This window comes from Atta colombica, unplaced genomic scaffold (genome assembly GCF_001594045.1).
Source record: "Atta colombica isolate Treedump-2 unplaced genomic scaffold, Acol1.0 scaffold100, whole genome shotgun sequence".
In the NCBI taxonomy this organism is placed as follows: Eukaryota; Metazoa; Arthropoda; class Insecta; order Hymenoptera; family Formicidae; genus Atta; species Atta colombica.
Window position 1 is genome coordinate 1,114,655 of NW_017259185.1, and position 15,187 is coordinate 1,129,841.

Sequence of the window (15,187 nt, forward strand, 5' to 3'; positions counted from 1 at the left end):
AGGTTGAAAGTTCGTTCGTTATAGTTTCGCTAGTGCAGTACAAAAAATACGGTTCGTGATTTGTCGGTACTTTCTTAGTTTGTGTTGTGTTCAAGTTGAAAAGTTTAAAACGACACTCTAAAAAGTTCCGCGCGAAAAAAGTCCGAGTAAAAACAGTACGGTATTTGTATATGTGATCCGCAAGCAAAGTTCAGTTTCAGTAATAAAGTATTAAAAAAAAAGTTTTTAACACGTTGAATAAAAAAAGAGAAAAAAAAGTCGAAAGTTGTGATATAAAGAAAGTATGTTCGACATGATATGGATCGCGCGCGTTGTGCCATCAAGAGCGAATACTTCACAGACTCTAATTGATCCAGGTAAGCTCTGTGATGCTACTGATGCAGATTATTCACTGCTACATTCGGTCGGTACGTCTAAAAGAAAAAAAAAGTTAACTTACCAAATAAGAGGGAGATTGGAATGAGTTATATTTAAAGATCTTAATCAAAACATTCCCGTTCTCGTCCGATTTAAAATTATCCGCCGCCTTCTAATGAATCTCATTGATTTACAGGCTGAAATACAGTTCGACATGTCCGACTCTGGTACAGACAGTACTTCAACGGAGGGTTATGATGAAGGTAATCGATTTACTTCGGCCGGGGATGAGGTAACATCATCACGCTATTCGCATCACTCTTCCGGATCGGAGCGACAAAAGTCCGCTGCGAACTCCATCTTCTCCGGGGAAAAATCTCCCCGATCGCCGTTAACTGATGGCGAATCCAAGTCGCCGCGGTCTCCTCCGTTATCACCGAAATCGCAGCGATCCGGGATAATGTCTCCTAGTGAGGAAGGTTCTCCAAGATCAATTCGTAGTTTATCAAAATCTCCACCGCCAATGTCACCGCCACAGTCACCCGAATCGCCAGCATATCGCCCTCCCACATCGCCGACATATCAACCGAATGACTCGCCAAAGTCCTACCATTCAGGAAACAATTCTCTTGATTCACCCCTATCGGATCAGAGTCTGTCTCGATCGCCCATACAGGATAACGGATCGTGTCTCTCTCCCTCGAACGATTCTAAATCTATGCGCTTTGAAGACGCCGAGTCGAAGGCGTCTGACCTTGAAACAGATATGCAAAGATCTGTCGACAACTCATTAAAATCATACTCGTACAAGAACAGCGAGTCCAGGCAAAGTTCACCAAAGTCGCCTAGATCTGGTCCGAGTTCCGTGAAATCTTTAATATCGGCGAGGAGTTCACCGAAGTCGTTCAAATCCGGTCCGGCGTCTCCTATGGATGATCACGAATCGGACAAACCCTCACCAATGCATTCAGGTCCTCGGTCTCCCGAAGAGGAAAAGAATGGGTCCTATAACGAATTGGACGGTGAACAAATCTCGGATGGGGACATTGAGGACGAACCAGAGCCCATGTCTAAATCTAAGCCTACACCTATGACCCATAGCGAGGATTTATCGGACGTATCGGATCTTGAGAGTATAGATGGTCCTGAAGATTCCAATGATCAAAACATAGAAGACAAGGCTCAAGAACAGATTGACAAACAAGAAATCACTAATGACGAAGAAAATACGAAAAAAGAAGATAAAATTGCACCAGTTGGCTTGACAGAAGAAAGTGAGCAACTAGACTTTGAAGCTGATGGTCAATGGAAAGATGAACGTGACGAAGGTAAATATATAAATTTTAAATTTCAAATTCAATTTTTATATATTGAAATTGTATAGCTAAATATTATAATAAGATCATTCCATGAATAAAATTTCCATATATAACATTCCATATATAAAGTTGCATTTGCTATAAATATGATAAAATTATAGGTGAAGCTGAGACGCCTTCTGCAAAAGAGACTAAAGAGAATACGGAGAAGGATAACAAAGACAAAGATAAAGATAAAGACAAGGATAAGGCAAAAATAAAAGAATCTGGCGAAATAAATGATAAGGAAGAAGGAGAAGAGGGAGAGAAAGAGGAATCTGAGTTGGAGGAGGGAGAGCTTAGCGATGGAGATGACGCACGACCCGAAGAGACTGAACCCAGACCAGTATGTCGCTTCTATAGTCGAGGCCAATGCACATGGGGCGTTAGTTGTAGATTTTTACATCCAGGTGTGACAGACAAAGGTAACTACACTATGTTCGATATGGTGAGGCCTATGGCATATCCGCCACATGCCGCCGCGCCACACGAATATAGATCCCACATCGACAGACCGAGTATGCGATCATCGATACCTGGTTATGGTGCTCCTACACACACACCTAAGGTGGAAGAAACTCCGTCTGAATCTGCCTGGGAACGCGGTCTGCGTCATGCCAAGGAAGTAAGTTTAGTGCAAGATATTATTATGCATGGCACTGTGCATGTATTCCATTTATAATGTTTTATTAACAATTTTCAATCTAAAATTTATATAATCAAGTTTTAAAGAAGATATTTTCTCGCTTGATCTAGATGATGCGAAAGGCCAATAAACGCAAAGAATCTGACATGGATTTCGAAGAAAAGAAAATGAACTTGAGTTTAGGACAGGATGAACTGGATAGAGAAGCGGGATATTACGTAAGAGCTGCTAGTCCTGAGCCGCCAGTCGAAAGATGGTCACAACGAGAAGTACCACGCCGAGTATCATCTTCTAGACTAACGCCGGAAAGATATGTTGACGAGCCTGAAGGATATTATCCTCCTCCGTCCGCGTCAACTGATTATTATAGGTGAGACGAAACAGTTATATATGGCCAAGTTCTAATTAGAAAATTATTTCTATATTTCTATATTTCTATATTCAGTCCTACTGAAATATTTTGCCATCAAATCTATTTTTAATCTTTTTTTTTTAACAATTAGGCGAGTACATTACAAAGAGTCACGCGAGTATCGGGAGCGTTTTGATTATCATGCGATTCCTCGTGGTGCGCATTCGGTTTCTCCGCCACCTCACCACCGTGAACGCGAGAGAGAACGAGATCGTGAGCGTGATAGAGAACGTGATTATTACGAGAAGTATGAAAAGAAGCATAAGCGGCCGTCGCGGGAAGTCATTGTAGAACGTATCCCTCCATCGAAACCTTGGCGAGAGGAAGAACCACCTCCTACTGAAAGGAGTAGAGGTGACGAATGGGCGGATCCATGGATGCGGCGCAAGTCCCCGAGCACTGTACGCCGCAACACGTCGTCCCGCCGACAACCCCGACGGCAGTCTTATTCATCTGGATCTTCATATTCATCAACGAGGTATTACTTATATTCGTATGCGATTGATAATATTAGAGTCTTACAAAGAAGCGTTTTATATATAGAAATTCTCGGAAGATCTGAAGATGATTTATTGAGAATACATTCAATAATATTTCTCACATGAAGAGATAAAGAGAAAATGAAGATAGTCAAGAATGCGTTGTCTGCATTTTTTTCAAAGTGTTTATCGTGCTACTTTGTTATATGTATAAAAACGTATTGGAGTATCGTCTTTTTAGTTCTAGCCGTAGCTCCAGTCGTTCTAGCTACAGTTCTTACGACTCCCTATCCAGGTCTCGTTCACCTTCCCCTCCGACTAGAACTAGGTCTACTGGTAAAAGCAAGACCACTGTTCTTACTTCGCCTCCTTCGAATCCCCCGGCTGTCCCCGCAGCCACGCCTCAACGAGGTGCCATGCTAATGAATCCTCCCGCTCCCTCTCCTCGTCCACCCAAAGGTTCTATCTCTCCAACGGGCACGCTGCATCGAAGGGCCGGACTGAATCCACCTGCCCCAAGTCCACTATCGTCTCATCGTCATCACGACAAAGCCAGGGAGCAAAAGGCTGCTATGGCTGCAGCTGCTGTGGCTAAAATCATTAAAAGTCGTTCTAGATCTAGGTAAAAAGAGATGACTCTTATTAATCAAGTAGTTAAATTGAAAAGGTATAACTTCAAAAAATTTTCAATTTTTTGACGTTCTTACTAATTCTTGTGCTGATACGTGTGTAATCCGATGCAAAATTTAAGAAAAATTTATTTTAATAATATAACAAAGTTAGTATTATAAACTCATTCGATTAACAAATCTAATCTTAGAAGATATTTCTTGGTTATGTTGTTTATTAATGTGTATAAAGATAAAGGAACAAGGAAAGGAAAAAAAATATGTTTCAGATCGTCTCATAGTAGTTCGGGATCGGAGAGTAGTGGAAGTAGTAGCGACTCCAGCGAATCAAGTTATTCGTCATCCTCCAGCGAGACGCGTAGAAGAAAGGGTTCGACACCACCGATACCACGCAAAGATTCCAAAGGCATCGACGCTTTGAAGCTGAGTGGCGCGAAGCAGCAGATTAAATTAACTTTGAAGCCCACGAGCAACGCTACAGCCGTAAAAAAGATCGATCGTAGTGCACTTATGGCAGGTAAAAAGCGGAGCATTGAATCACCGCCGTTGATTGACAACAAGGCGCAAGTGGCCGCAGCGGCAGCTAAAGCTGCTAAGAAGGCGAGCTCACGACGCGAGGAATTATTAAAGCAACTAAAGGCCGTGGAAGATGCGATTGCGCGTAAAAGGTCGAAAGTTTAAATCGATTCGATTAACGATAGCGTGCGCTTTTCGCGAACAGGGATTGAAAACAGTATAACAAATATATAGATGTGAATGAAAGAAATTGATTGGTATAAATTTCGACACACATATGTATACCGATATAGAAATAATTTTTCGGAAAAACTAGCGTTGTCCAATTAAATAGATTTAGTACGCTGTGATATGTATTTTACAAAAAAGATGTTTAAAGATATATCATATTTATTGATGACAACTAAACTCACTGAAATTACAGATTATTTGTTCATTGTTGAAAGATAAAGAATGAAATAATTGTAATTAATTGTAAAGTTCTAAACTTCTTTATTTCCTTTTTTGTAATTTTTTTTTGTAAAATGTATTTAATAATATTATTAAAAAAACGCTACGAACTTTTTTCCACACTTAATATAATTGTAATGTCGATATATAATATCGATATTGCATATATACCGATATTATGAAACTCTTCTTCTTCTTTTACACTTCTCTTACACATTTTTAATGATTATATCGATCTAAATTCCAACTGAAAAGTTTTATAAAAATAGAAAAATATGCAATATCGGTATACAGTTGCTAACGAAATTATCTTTGTATTCGATTTCTGTTCGTGAGTGCGGATAAATACATATGTATTAAATGTTTATCTAAGTACACTGTATAATTTAGCTGCCATCATCACCACGAAATAACGAAATATGTGAGGCCTGTTAGATTGTGGTGGTATATATAAGTTCTTATTTTTACAATACAAGGTAGATTCTATTATTTACAATTTATTTCTTCACTAGACTTCTTTTTTCTTAGATAGACACTTAAACGTAATGGTTGATATTGTACAGTCTCACCGTGATTTTGTTTTAATAACACTCGAGTGATTATTTTTATGTAAAATGTAAAACATAAGAAATATATTATGCATAAGACAGGAAGTTATCTTGCATCTGAAAGTGCATATATGCATAGTTAATTATCCAGTGTTAATAATTAATTGAATTCTGTTAACACATATGCGCGTAAGGAATATAATTACGCGATGTGTTACAATTTTTCTAAAACAAAGCAGATTTGGAAAGTGATATTAACTGATGTAAATTGTCGTGTCTGTATAAATATATATTGTGTACTTTATTTTTATTTTAACATCAACATATTAAACATCTATAAAGCGGATTATAGAAGATCTCTATGTTGCCAAATATGAAAATTATTCTTCAATTATATTCGTAGGTAAAATCAACAATATTAATTTTGCTACAATTATACACAATGCTGCTAAATTAATATTTCCGTAAAATAAGTAGATGTTGATTTTGCTACAATTTAGTAGTAATCAATCAGAAATATATGTTATATTATTTTTCATTAATAGACAAAGAGGTTCAATCTGTAACAAAAGGATAAATTTTGCAAGTTATGTATCTGTTTTGTTATATCTCACGATGAACTGTTTTCTTTTTTTAAGCGAATGTTATTTTTCACGACACAATTCATAAACATGGTTCTTTTATTAATTGCCAAATTAAAAGCATTCAATAAAAATGATAAGTGACCTGCGATATTAGACGATCTTTCGTCTAACAATGCGGAAGAATAATTTTACGAATAACAGGGAATATATTCTCTCAAATATACAGCGATTGTACTACTCATGAGGAAGATTTCATAATAAGAACTATATATTTTGTACTTTTCTTCCGTGTATAAATATAGCATGGCATATAAACTCTATGTTAATTTCATGTCGTAAACACTGTTAACTTAAGAAAAACAGACGCTTTGTTAACAACAGTCTTTATTAAATAGTAAGTACAAAACAAAAGAGTGTTATCAAAGACACCGACTTTAAATTCTATACAAATAAATAATGTGTCTTTTTTTTCTTAACAACATTCCAGAACCGAAAAAACAGGCACACACTCCTGTTTATTATCTTATAATTATAAATAATTTGAAAGCAAAGTAGAACTTAAAACCATTCCAAGTTTAAACGAACTTGATTGTTCCAATCCAAATTCCAATGTATACATGAGTGTTTGAAATCCTTTGCTTACGAATAGAAAACTGAAGGAAGGCACCCGTATTTTTCAGACGAAATTATATATTTTATAATTCTTATATTCAAATCAATCTTTGTACTAAACATAAGAGAGCCCTATATATTTCCAGATTACTTATTTAAATATTATATGTATATACACTTTTTATATATTCGCCACGGTGCAACGTTTCAATTATTTAAGTATCTAGAAATGGAAATTTCGTAAATCAGACATTAAATAAGACATTATAAGTGTTTGGATATTCTCAGAATATTCAATTTCTATGTAAAAGATGGTCCATGCTACGCGATCACCAAATTGCACTTTAAGTATCAAGGAAACAAGAGTGCCAATCCGTGATCCGTTCACTGAGGATGTTTTTATCCCCTCGTGACAGATGCATCGAGATCCGCTTGTCTGATCGACGAATTCAGTTCTGAGGACTCTTGTATTGTTCTGATCGGCATTCCCATAAACCTTGGTTGATTGGTGCCGTTCAGCGTGCTACGTCTCACTCTGGTGTTGATCTCTGGATTAATCTTTATCTCGTTGTATTTAAAGATACCATCGCCAGGTGCTGGCAGGCCAATCTTGGGCAGCTTGTACCACCATTGATATGTAACATACCACGTAATGATCGCAGCTGCGCCACCCAGGAATTTCTCGATCATAATGTGATAGTAAAGCATTGTTGACACTAACATGATATCCCACAGTAGCTGCTGCAATGTCATTGCCACAAAAAGACCACGTAGATACGGCGTGAGTGCCCGATGAGCCTTTTTCAAGAACCCCAGATCATCATCTGAGAGATTACGCAACGGGCCAGTGCTAGTCTCAGTTGGCACAGACCGCGTGTGCTCTTCTCTCATTATCAAATCCTTGATACCCTCCCATCCTACCAGAGAGGAACCTTCTTCAGCAAGAATGAGGCTTGAATAAATTAAAATAAATGTATGTCCAGATATATCAAGACCACTCCAGAATCTACCTGACTGCAGACACTTTGCCTTAGACTGCACGTGAATGTCACGGGTGCCCAGACATCTGCCATAGTTGGTTTCAATATAATTGAACAGCTTTGTCCAGATCAACCAGGCACAAGTGGCAAGTATAATGCGGGCCAAGTGTCTCAGTAGAATTGGTCGACGGCCACAACCCAGTGTATGCGCTGTCAAGACGACCCAGGGTACAATTATGGACAGCAGCCAGCCCCAGCCCCACTTGACGAAGTACTGATTCAGGGCATTATCGGATCTGGAGAAATAGGTACGCGGCATCGCGATGAAGTCTGCGATCAGGGAAACGATGAATATCGTGCCGCAGTAGATGGCCACCTTGAGCCGGGTGTCAAACAGCAGGGACTTCTTGCAAACGTGCAGCAGCATGGTGACCAGGATAAGGCCGATCGAGCTCGGTGCTGCAGTCGGCCGAGTACCACCACGGTCCTCCTGTTGCGTGTTGCTCGGCCGGAAGTTCATTCGGCTCGAACGTGGACCACTGCCGGAATAACTAGAAGAGCCGGAGTTTCCGGACGATGTGTGGATGCTGCGTCGCTTACCTGTCGCCATCGCGTCTCAATTTTGATTATCGGTAGTCGACGTCACCTAGAACCATCGCACTGAGCTAACCTCTTGGGTAAGGAAGACGTATATCGTCTTGCGGAGGTTTTCAGCGTGCGACTGATTGTCTCAAATCCTTTTGCTTTCTCAGCTGTCGTGGACTTCGAGCAATCTGCTCCGTCATCCACTGGTTGACCCTCTCCCCACCTCGTTATTTTGCATCACTACGTATGCCATGGATGTCCTTTGCTCCCAGGTACTATTACCTAGGTTCTTCTATGTGTAGAATATAAAAGTGTGGGATGTGTCTACTCTTTGCAATACACTATTAAGTTTCCTGTGTTTAAAATGAGACAGATGTATTAGAGGTCATAGAGAAAAAGATAGAGAAAAAAGGTAAAAAATATAAAAAATTCGGCCATAACGAACCTCATGACGTTTGTTCATGTGGCGATCATAGACGCAGTAAATGTAGCTACCCAACTCGTAAAGAAAATTGTAAATTACAGTTTCCTGTCACTACATAGATTATTTCTTCACATAATATATACTACAATCAAAAAGTAGTTTCTCCATATTTAAATAATTTATGAGAAACTCGAAAGTAAGAGACTTTCAAATTATCATTTTGAACTTTACAAGTTTACAAGTGAATGGAAAAGTATGAGCTAAATATGATCATTATTCTTGTGATATATGAGATATAGTAATAGAGAAGGAAATGTATGTAATATTTTGCTTAAGCTATTGATAAGCAGTGTCTTATTTAGAATTAAGAAACCAAATCATTCAAATAATCAAAGATTTTAAAAAAAGATTATTAAATAAAAATTCAACTGTAAAAAACACTCACCAAACGTATGAACGATATGAACGCATTTTCAATGTTCCAAAACTTATTTCGATCTTCTTGACGCGTTCGCAAAACTTCTTGTTAATATGAGAGAGAATCTCGTCTTTGTATATTTTAGGGTCAGTTTAGTCAGTTAAACGAGAAGCACAACTTTTGCATAACATGTAATGCATAAGAAAATATATCAATCAAAAACCTTTGTTTCTTTCCTTTCCATGAAATAAAGAACTCTGATTGGTTGGATTTCTTATGTCTTATGTATTATGCATTATGCAAGAATCTGTGCTCTTCACTTTAGCCTTATAGTGGAAATATTGTAAAAGGTGTATTCGTTTTCGAGACGAATTTCGTATCATTTACGCATAATCAGATACGGCCATTTTAAATATGTATTTCGCAGTAATTTGAAGTGACATATTGGATATGAGTATGCGTCGAGTAAAAACGTGTATAAATAGTTTCCAAAAAGAAAGGTGCAAAAATTAAAATTTTTTTTTTCCAAAGGAAAGAACTTAATATATGGCGTTTTCGGCCCGACCAAGTTTGCACCAATTTGGGTTGAAGTAATGATGTTTCGTGCTCTTCTATTGGTAGAGCGTGTAACGTCAACCAATAGCGAAGCGTTTTCTAATTCAAGTTGACAGCAAACGCTAATAAGTTTCTGTTTTTTATCGCTGCACTTTCTGGTACACACAGTGTAAAAAACAGAAATTAATTTTCAAATGAGCAGTAGTCAGTATCTTTATTGTACTTAATCGGATCTTTAATTGAAAGTTTAGATTACAGTATTTATGTAAATGATACAGTATTTATATAAATTACCAATATCATAAAATACTCATAATTGAATAATTTTCAAATCGTTTGATACAAGTGACAAATTGAATTCTCGATCTCAATCGAGGAATTTGACAAATCTATTTTATCAATGAACATATCAATTAATCTATTGTTGATTAAAGTATCCAAATGTTCCTAGCTTATTATCATCTGACGGAATATGTATTGACGTTCGAAATTTTTTTATATCTTTTTATATTTTGACACTTCACCATTGATGGTTTTTAAATTTTCATTATATCCGTTATTTTTTATTTTAAGTTCCGTTAATTTAAGATTGTATCTCTGCGTTGTAGCACTGAAGAAGGCTTTGTAAGCCGAAACATTTGTTAATTATATTAATTTAAAGTTAATTTAAATATAAATATAAATTATAGCTCGAAATAAACCATGACATTGTGTTAATTTTTAATAAAAAACAAACCTATAATAACATAATGACATAGCCAACTTCAAATAACCGCGCCAACATGGCGGCTTCTGGATATCGCTCTTCTTATGTTTAAAATGCGCAAGAACATACCTTTTAGAGGCTCTGTATAATAAAACGAATTTCAACCTATCAGAAATCATGTGTCGTAGAATACACAGTTTCTGATAGGTTGAAATTCTTATTTTCTCTGTTCCTTTTGTTGCGCGGAGCCCCTTATACTTCCACTATGATCCTGACAGGAACGAAGGAAGGAAGAGAAAGAGGGATGAACGCCACTCACGCCGGGACGCAGAGTAGAGGCCAGAGATTCGAGTGAGCGTCGTGAACGATCGTTGAACAGACCCGAGTTGTTCGCGGTTCTCCGTTGGAATCGAGTATCTCTGACAGAGGAGAAGAAAACGGAAGCGTAGTGTCGCCGTGATAACTCGCGAAAGGGATTGAACGATATAAGTGGAGAAGAAGGAAGAGGCAGAAGAAGAACCGAAGAGGAGCAGTAACAGGTGGAACAGGTAACAACAAAAAGTTCGTTGCTCGAGAATCTACGACGCGCGTTTCGTGACTGCCTTCACACTGCTAGAGGGAATTAACGTTCGCTCGCGTGCGTGGAATTGTTTCGCGAGTATGGGAATACGCACGAATCGCACTGTTCTCGTTTCTCGACTCTTCGAATGATCGGAGCACGACGCGAATTGACACGAGACGACGCGATGCACAACCTAGTATCGATATTCACGCTAATTTAACGCGTAGTGTAGACGCGACCGTCGGTCGACCATCTCACTCCGTTTTCATCTCGCCTGAGCGAGATATCGTTTTGACAACTTTTTCGACTCGGGTGACGGAGAGGATTGACAAAAACGAGGATGATTGACGGAAAACTTCTTTCCCTCTCATGTGAGTCTCGCTGTCTCGCGAGTGGAATCTGTGTTGTGAAGAACTTGCTTGTGACGTTTTGCATTTGTCTATGTTACGATTTCACCGCTCAGTCGCAATCAGGGTAATTACGTTACGCGCCCGTGCATGAGTGACTCGTCTATACGTTTATACATCCAATGATTAATGAGAGATATTTCTCACTGTTAGATATTGAAAGAATAGGAAGGAATCCAATTCTTTGAGTTAAACATTTTGTTATTTTCAACTTTCGTCTCAGTTAAAATGTAAATTAATCCATTTCTGTTGTTAGTGTCAAAATAAACAAAGTCCTTATTAACGTATGCACTTACAAATAAATAAACTAAATTTGAGTTAAATTTAATTCTTAGTACACACGATTGGGTCATTCGTGTCCTGTACATTTTTTTTCTTCGAAAAACTAGGAGCATCAAGTAATTATAGTCATCAAGTTATAACACTTATATATAATTGTTTTAAATTTCACAACCTCATAAATACTTTCTAAAGTTGTTAAAGTGTAAGAATCACTTAATAATTTTTGTATATTTATTAAGGTGATGAAAATTAACTTAAGACAACGGATAACTCATTGCGTGTAATCTAATTATCGTGAATTATCGTGAATTATCGTAAATTATCGATCGAGAAATTATCGTTGTGTAAAAATTTATACATTTTTTTCTTAAATTGTTAACTCCGTTGTTTTAGTTTCAAGTTAATGATATATTGAGTGAGATGTAGTTAACGACTTATAGATATTATTAAAAATAACTCAAATTGAATATAATTTGATATTATGAATTTAACGATGCTTGAAATAATGTTAGATTAATTCGAGATAATATGAGTGCTTTTTATTTAAAGATACAAGTCGACATAGATATTCTATTTTTCTTAATATTCCAATAAGTAACAAAAATAGAACGATATCTGTGTCGATTTATGTCTAAATAGAAAGTATTAATTGCGCGGCGATTCTTGAAACCTTCCTTTTCGAAGGCGGCATATTTTTATCTCAAATAAAAATCTAGGCAAATAAAAATAAACAATATTATTATTTGCTTACTTTTTGAAGCTCAGCTCTTTGCACAATATTTTTATTTCATATAAAACATTTCGTATCATTTGTATTTCAATAATATTATTAAATTTCACTATTAAATTATTATTATTAATAAAATTATTAATAAAATTGATTAATATTTTATTAAATTTACAGTTATATTAAGTCTTACTTTTTAAATGATCATGAGAAATTTCAATTAACGGAATGACTGTCTAAATAAATTCCAAATCGTTAATATTTAAATATAAAGTCGGATTATGAATGCCCCTCCCCTTCGCCCATCTTTTAAAGAGTCATATAAAAGTGTCATTCTAATAAATTACCTAAATCAATTACAATTCTGAAAAGTTCTGACAGTTTAATTATCGAGTCGAGTTTTATGAAAACGAAAGAGAAAGCAAATTTTTGGAAATCGATCGATCTTTAGGATGAAGCATCCGATATAGCGTCACATTCGTTGAACTTTGTCTCCATCCGAGTAAGTCGTTTAGATTAGTTTCCGTATCTCCTTGCGACAACAATATTAGTTCTTCGCTCACACATATTTATGCATATGTTCCATCTCTATGATATTCATTGATGTAATCTCTTTACAGCTGCGAAACAAGACTGGTTTCGGGCCTTTCTCATCTAGAGTGCCTTCGATCAAACTTAATTTTAGTAACGATTAAGTTAAGCTCACTTAACTTAATCGTTAATCAATCATTCATAAGGCCGTGTGTTACTTGGAAGTGTATCTAAATTTTTTAAATATAACTCCCGATTGAATTTAATTCAGTGAGATACGCAATCTGTTAGCCGCATGTGGCTCACTTGTAAAGGATACCCAGTATTAATTATATGGGAAATTGGATTTCGATGAAATGTATTGATTTTTACATATATTATAATGTGATGAATAAAAAAAATGTTCTATATATACTGAAAAAAAGTTACTGGATTTTATTAAATATTTGTTTTTGTATAATATTAACGAAATATTTACTTACAGTAAATAAACATTTTTATTCAAAGTAAAAAAATATACTTAAATTAAATAAATATATATTTACATTTAGTAAATATTTCATTAGCATCATTCAAACAAATATTTAATAAAATTCAATAATTTTTTTCAGTGTACACATGACTTAAATAATAATAGATAGTTTTTTAAATTACGGTATTAAAGATGTTCTGTGTAAGCACAAGTTTTACACTTTTGATACATCATAAAAATTTTTGAATCATGTGTAGTCACGTTTTGTGTTCATTGATATCAAATTTTCTACATAATTAGTGTGGAGTCTTTTTTTGCAATTCGCCAACTCAAAAATAAAATATAGAATTATATTTTGTATTTTTTTGTGTAAATGACATAAATATTAGGCGATTCGAAAAATTTCGTTTCTAAAAATAAGCCTCTGAAATTGACCTTAAAAAATTGCACACCAGTGATTTAATCAATTTTTTATTTGTTGGAAAGATACATTTTTTCACAAGCTATAAAGAAATCCGGTTAAAAAATATTAATTCGTAGGTAGAACGAATTATATAGTTAAAAATTTCGCCGTAAGCGAAACCCTATTGGTTTAATCGATCGTCGTTTCATTAGGTTAGTTCGCCAATATGGCACTATAATTTTATTCTGATGATGACACTGTAATTTTATTCTGATGATGACACTGTAATTTTATTCTGATGATGGCAAAAAGAATTGCGTTACGTACGCTTATGACGCGTAAATAATAATATAACGGAATTCATTGATGAAGTATGAAATGTGGAATTCGTAAATGCATTATGCGTCATTAATAATGCAATATCCAGAAGTGAATTTTTTCTTGAAAAATTTAAAATGATAATTAATTGTGTTACATGTTAAAGAACAACGAGTTTGGAACAAATTTAACTTTTTAAAGTTTATGATAACATAAATCTCCTATCAATATAATATTGATAATACTCAATATAACTAAATTCTTTTCTCTATATGCATGTCAAGTTATTAAAAAATAATTTTTTTATTATGATAATATATTATCATAATATATTATCAATTTATTATGATAATATATTATAATAGATAATGAGGTGTGTGTTGAGTGTGTTGTGTGTGTGTGTATGTGTGTGTGTGTGTGTGTGTGTGTGTGTGTGTGTGTGTGTGTGTGTGTGTGTGTTAATATTTTATGGACTATAAATTATTACCTAAATTCTTGTTTCTGAATTAATTCAGCACGCCAAGTTATTAAATAATCATTTTTTCATTCTAATGATATAAGACATTAATGATGCTTTAATATTTATTCTGTAATTATATATTAATGTATTACATATTAATAAATTCCGGAGATTTTAGGGATTAGCGTTGCATGCTCGATAAAACGCTTGCCGCGTTGCATGAATTTATAAGTGTTTTCGTCCCATCTTTTCCCACCCGCATCGTGAGAGGACTTAACGACCACGTGCACGGCCGCACCTCACGCTGTCGCTCGCCACGAACTGTCACCGTCTATTTCCAGGCGGGATGACCTCACGCTGCGAGATTAAGTAATTCCCGCGGCACGCGTCTCGAGTGACATAATAAACGGGATGCCGCGGTCTGTAACCCGAATCCCGAGAGCATCTTCGAGAGGCTTGCGATCTCTCAGGCGGACGATACGCTTTAGTATAGTTCGCTCACAAATATTGCTTTTCGTTTAAGAAAAGATCTGTTTTTTACCTCAATAGGTCTGTTTTATGAATTGAAAAAATTCAGGCTTTTTGAAAAAACTCAACACACTGTTTGTGAGGGTTTTATTGGATTTCATTGGGGTTTTTTGGGTTTTTTAGAGGTTTTTTTTAAATAAAATTGATTATTTGGATATTTTTTTCATTTAATATTTAGTTTACGTTTGTATTTATCATTATTTAATTACATATTTAAAATAAAATTAATTATAAATAA

At 35.7% G+C, this 15,187-nt stretch overlaps 3 protein-coding genes across 6 annotated transcripts in view; 2 read left to right on the forward strand and 1 right to left on the reverse strand.

The window, feature by feature from the left end:
• LOC108685302 (zinc finger CCCH domain-containing protein 18-like) overlaps positions 1 to 4,668 on the forward strand; it is a 6,950-nt gene extending 2,282 nt beyond the window's left edge. Inside the window, exons 2-7 of one of the 2 annotated variants that reach the window (XM_018190029.1) lie at positions 554 to 1,685; positions 1,838 to 2,340; positions 2,472 to 2,731; positions 2,865 to 3,251; positions 3,494 to 3,874; positions 4,151 to 4,668. In XM_018190029.1, the coding sequence (XP_018045518.1) occupies positions 572 to 1,685; positions 1,838 to 2,340; positions 2,472 to 2,731; positions 2,865 to 3,251; positions 3,494 to 3,874; positions 4,151 to 4,562 (3,057 nt within the window). In that variant the 5' untranslated portion in view covers positions 554 to 571 and the 3' untranslated portion in view covers positions 4,563 to 4,668. The remainder of the gene's footprint in view (positions 1 to 553; positions 1,686 to 1,837; positions 2,341 to 2,471; positions 2,732 to 2,864; positions 3,252 to 3,493; positions 3,875 to 4,150) is intronic. The other variant, XM_018190038.1, reaches the window with a different exon arrangement.
• Positions 4,669 to 5,866: 1,198 nt separating this feature from the next.
• Positions 5,867 to 9,041, reverse strand: LOC108686613 (FIT family protein CG10671). Of its 2 annotated transcripts, none has more exons than XM_018192026.1 (3): positions 9,026 to 9,041; positions 8,602 to 8,655; positions 5,867 to 8,509 (listed from the first exon to the last, which is right to left on the reverse strand). In XM_018192026.1, the coding sequence occupies exon 3, from the start codon at positions 8,179 to 8,181 to the stop codon at positions 6,991 to 6,993; it is 1,191 nt and encodes a 396-aa protein (XP_018047515.1). In that variant the 5' UTR covers positions 8,182 to 8,509; positions 8,602 to 8,655; positions 9,026 to 9,041; the 3' UTR covers positions 5,867 to 6,990. The 2 variants fall into 2 exon arrangements, with proteins under 2 accessions (XP_018047515.1, XP_018047504.1); XM_018192015.1 differs by having other exon boundaries at positions 8,602 to 8,722; positions 9,026 to 9,040.
• Positions 9,042 to 10,502: 1,461 nt separating this feature from the next.
• The window catches only part of LOC108685472 (CKLF-like MARVEL transmembrane domain-containing protein 4), an 11,189-nt gene continuing 6,504 nt past the window's right edge, over positions 10,503 to 15,187 (forward strand). The window contains exon 1 of one of the 2 annotated variants that reach the window (XM_018190263.1): positions 10,503 to 10,807. The gene's annotated coding sequence lies outside the window, so the exon portion shown is untranslated. Of the gene's footprint in view, positions 10,808 to 11,048; positions 11,193 to 15,187 lie in introns of those variants that run through there. The other variant, XM_018190272.1, reaches the window with a different exon arrangement.

Bases quoted from the DNA above. Each gene is read 5' to 3' on its own strand.
- LOC108686613 (XM_018192026.1), bottom strand. From the start codon at position 8,181: ATGGCGACAGGTAAGCGACGCAGCATCCACACATCGTCCGGAAACTCC.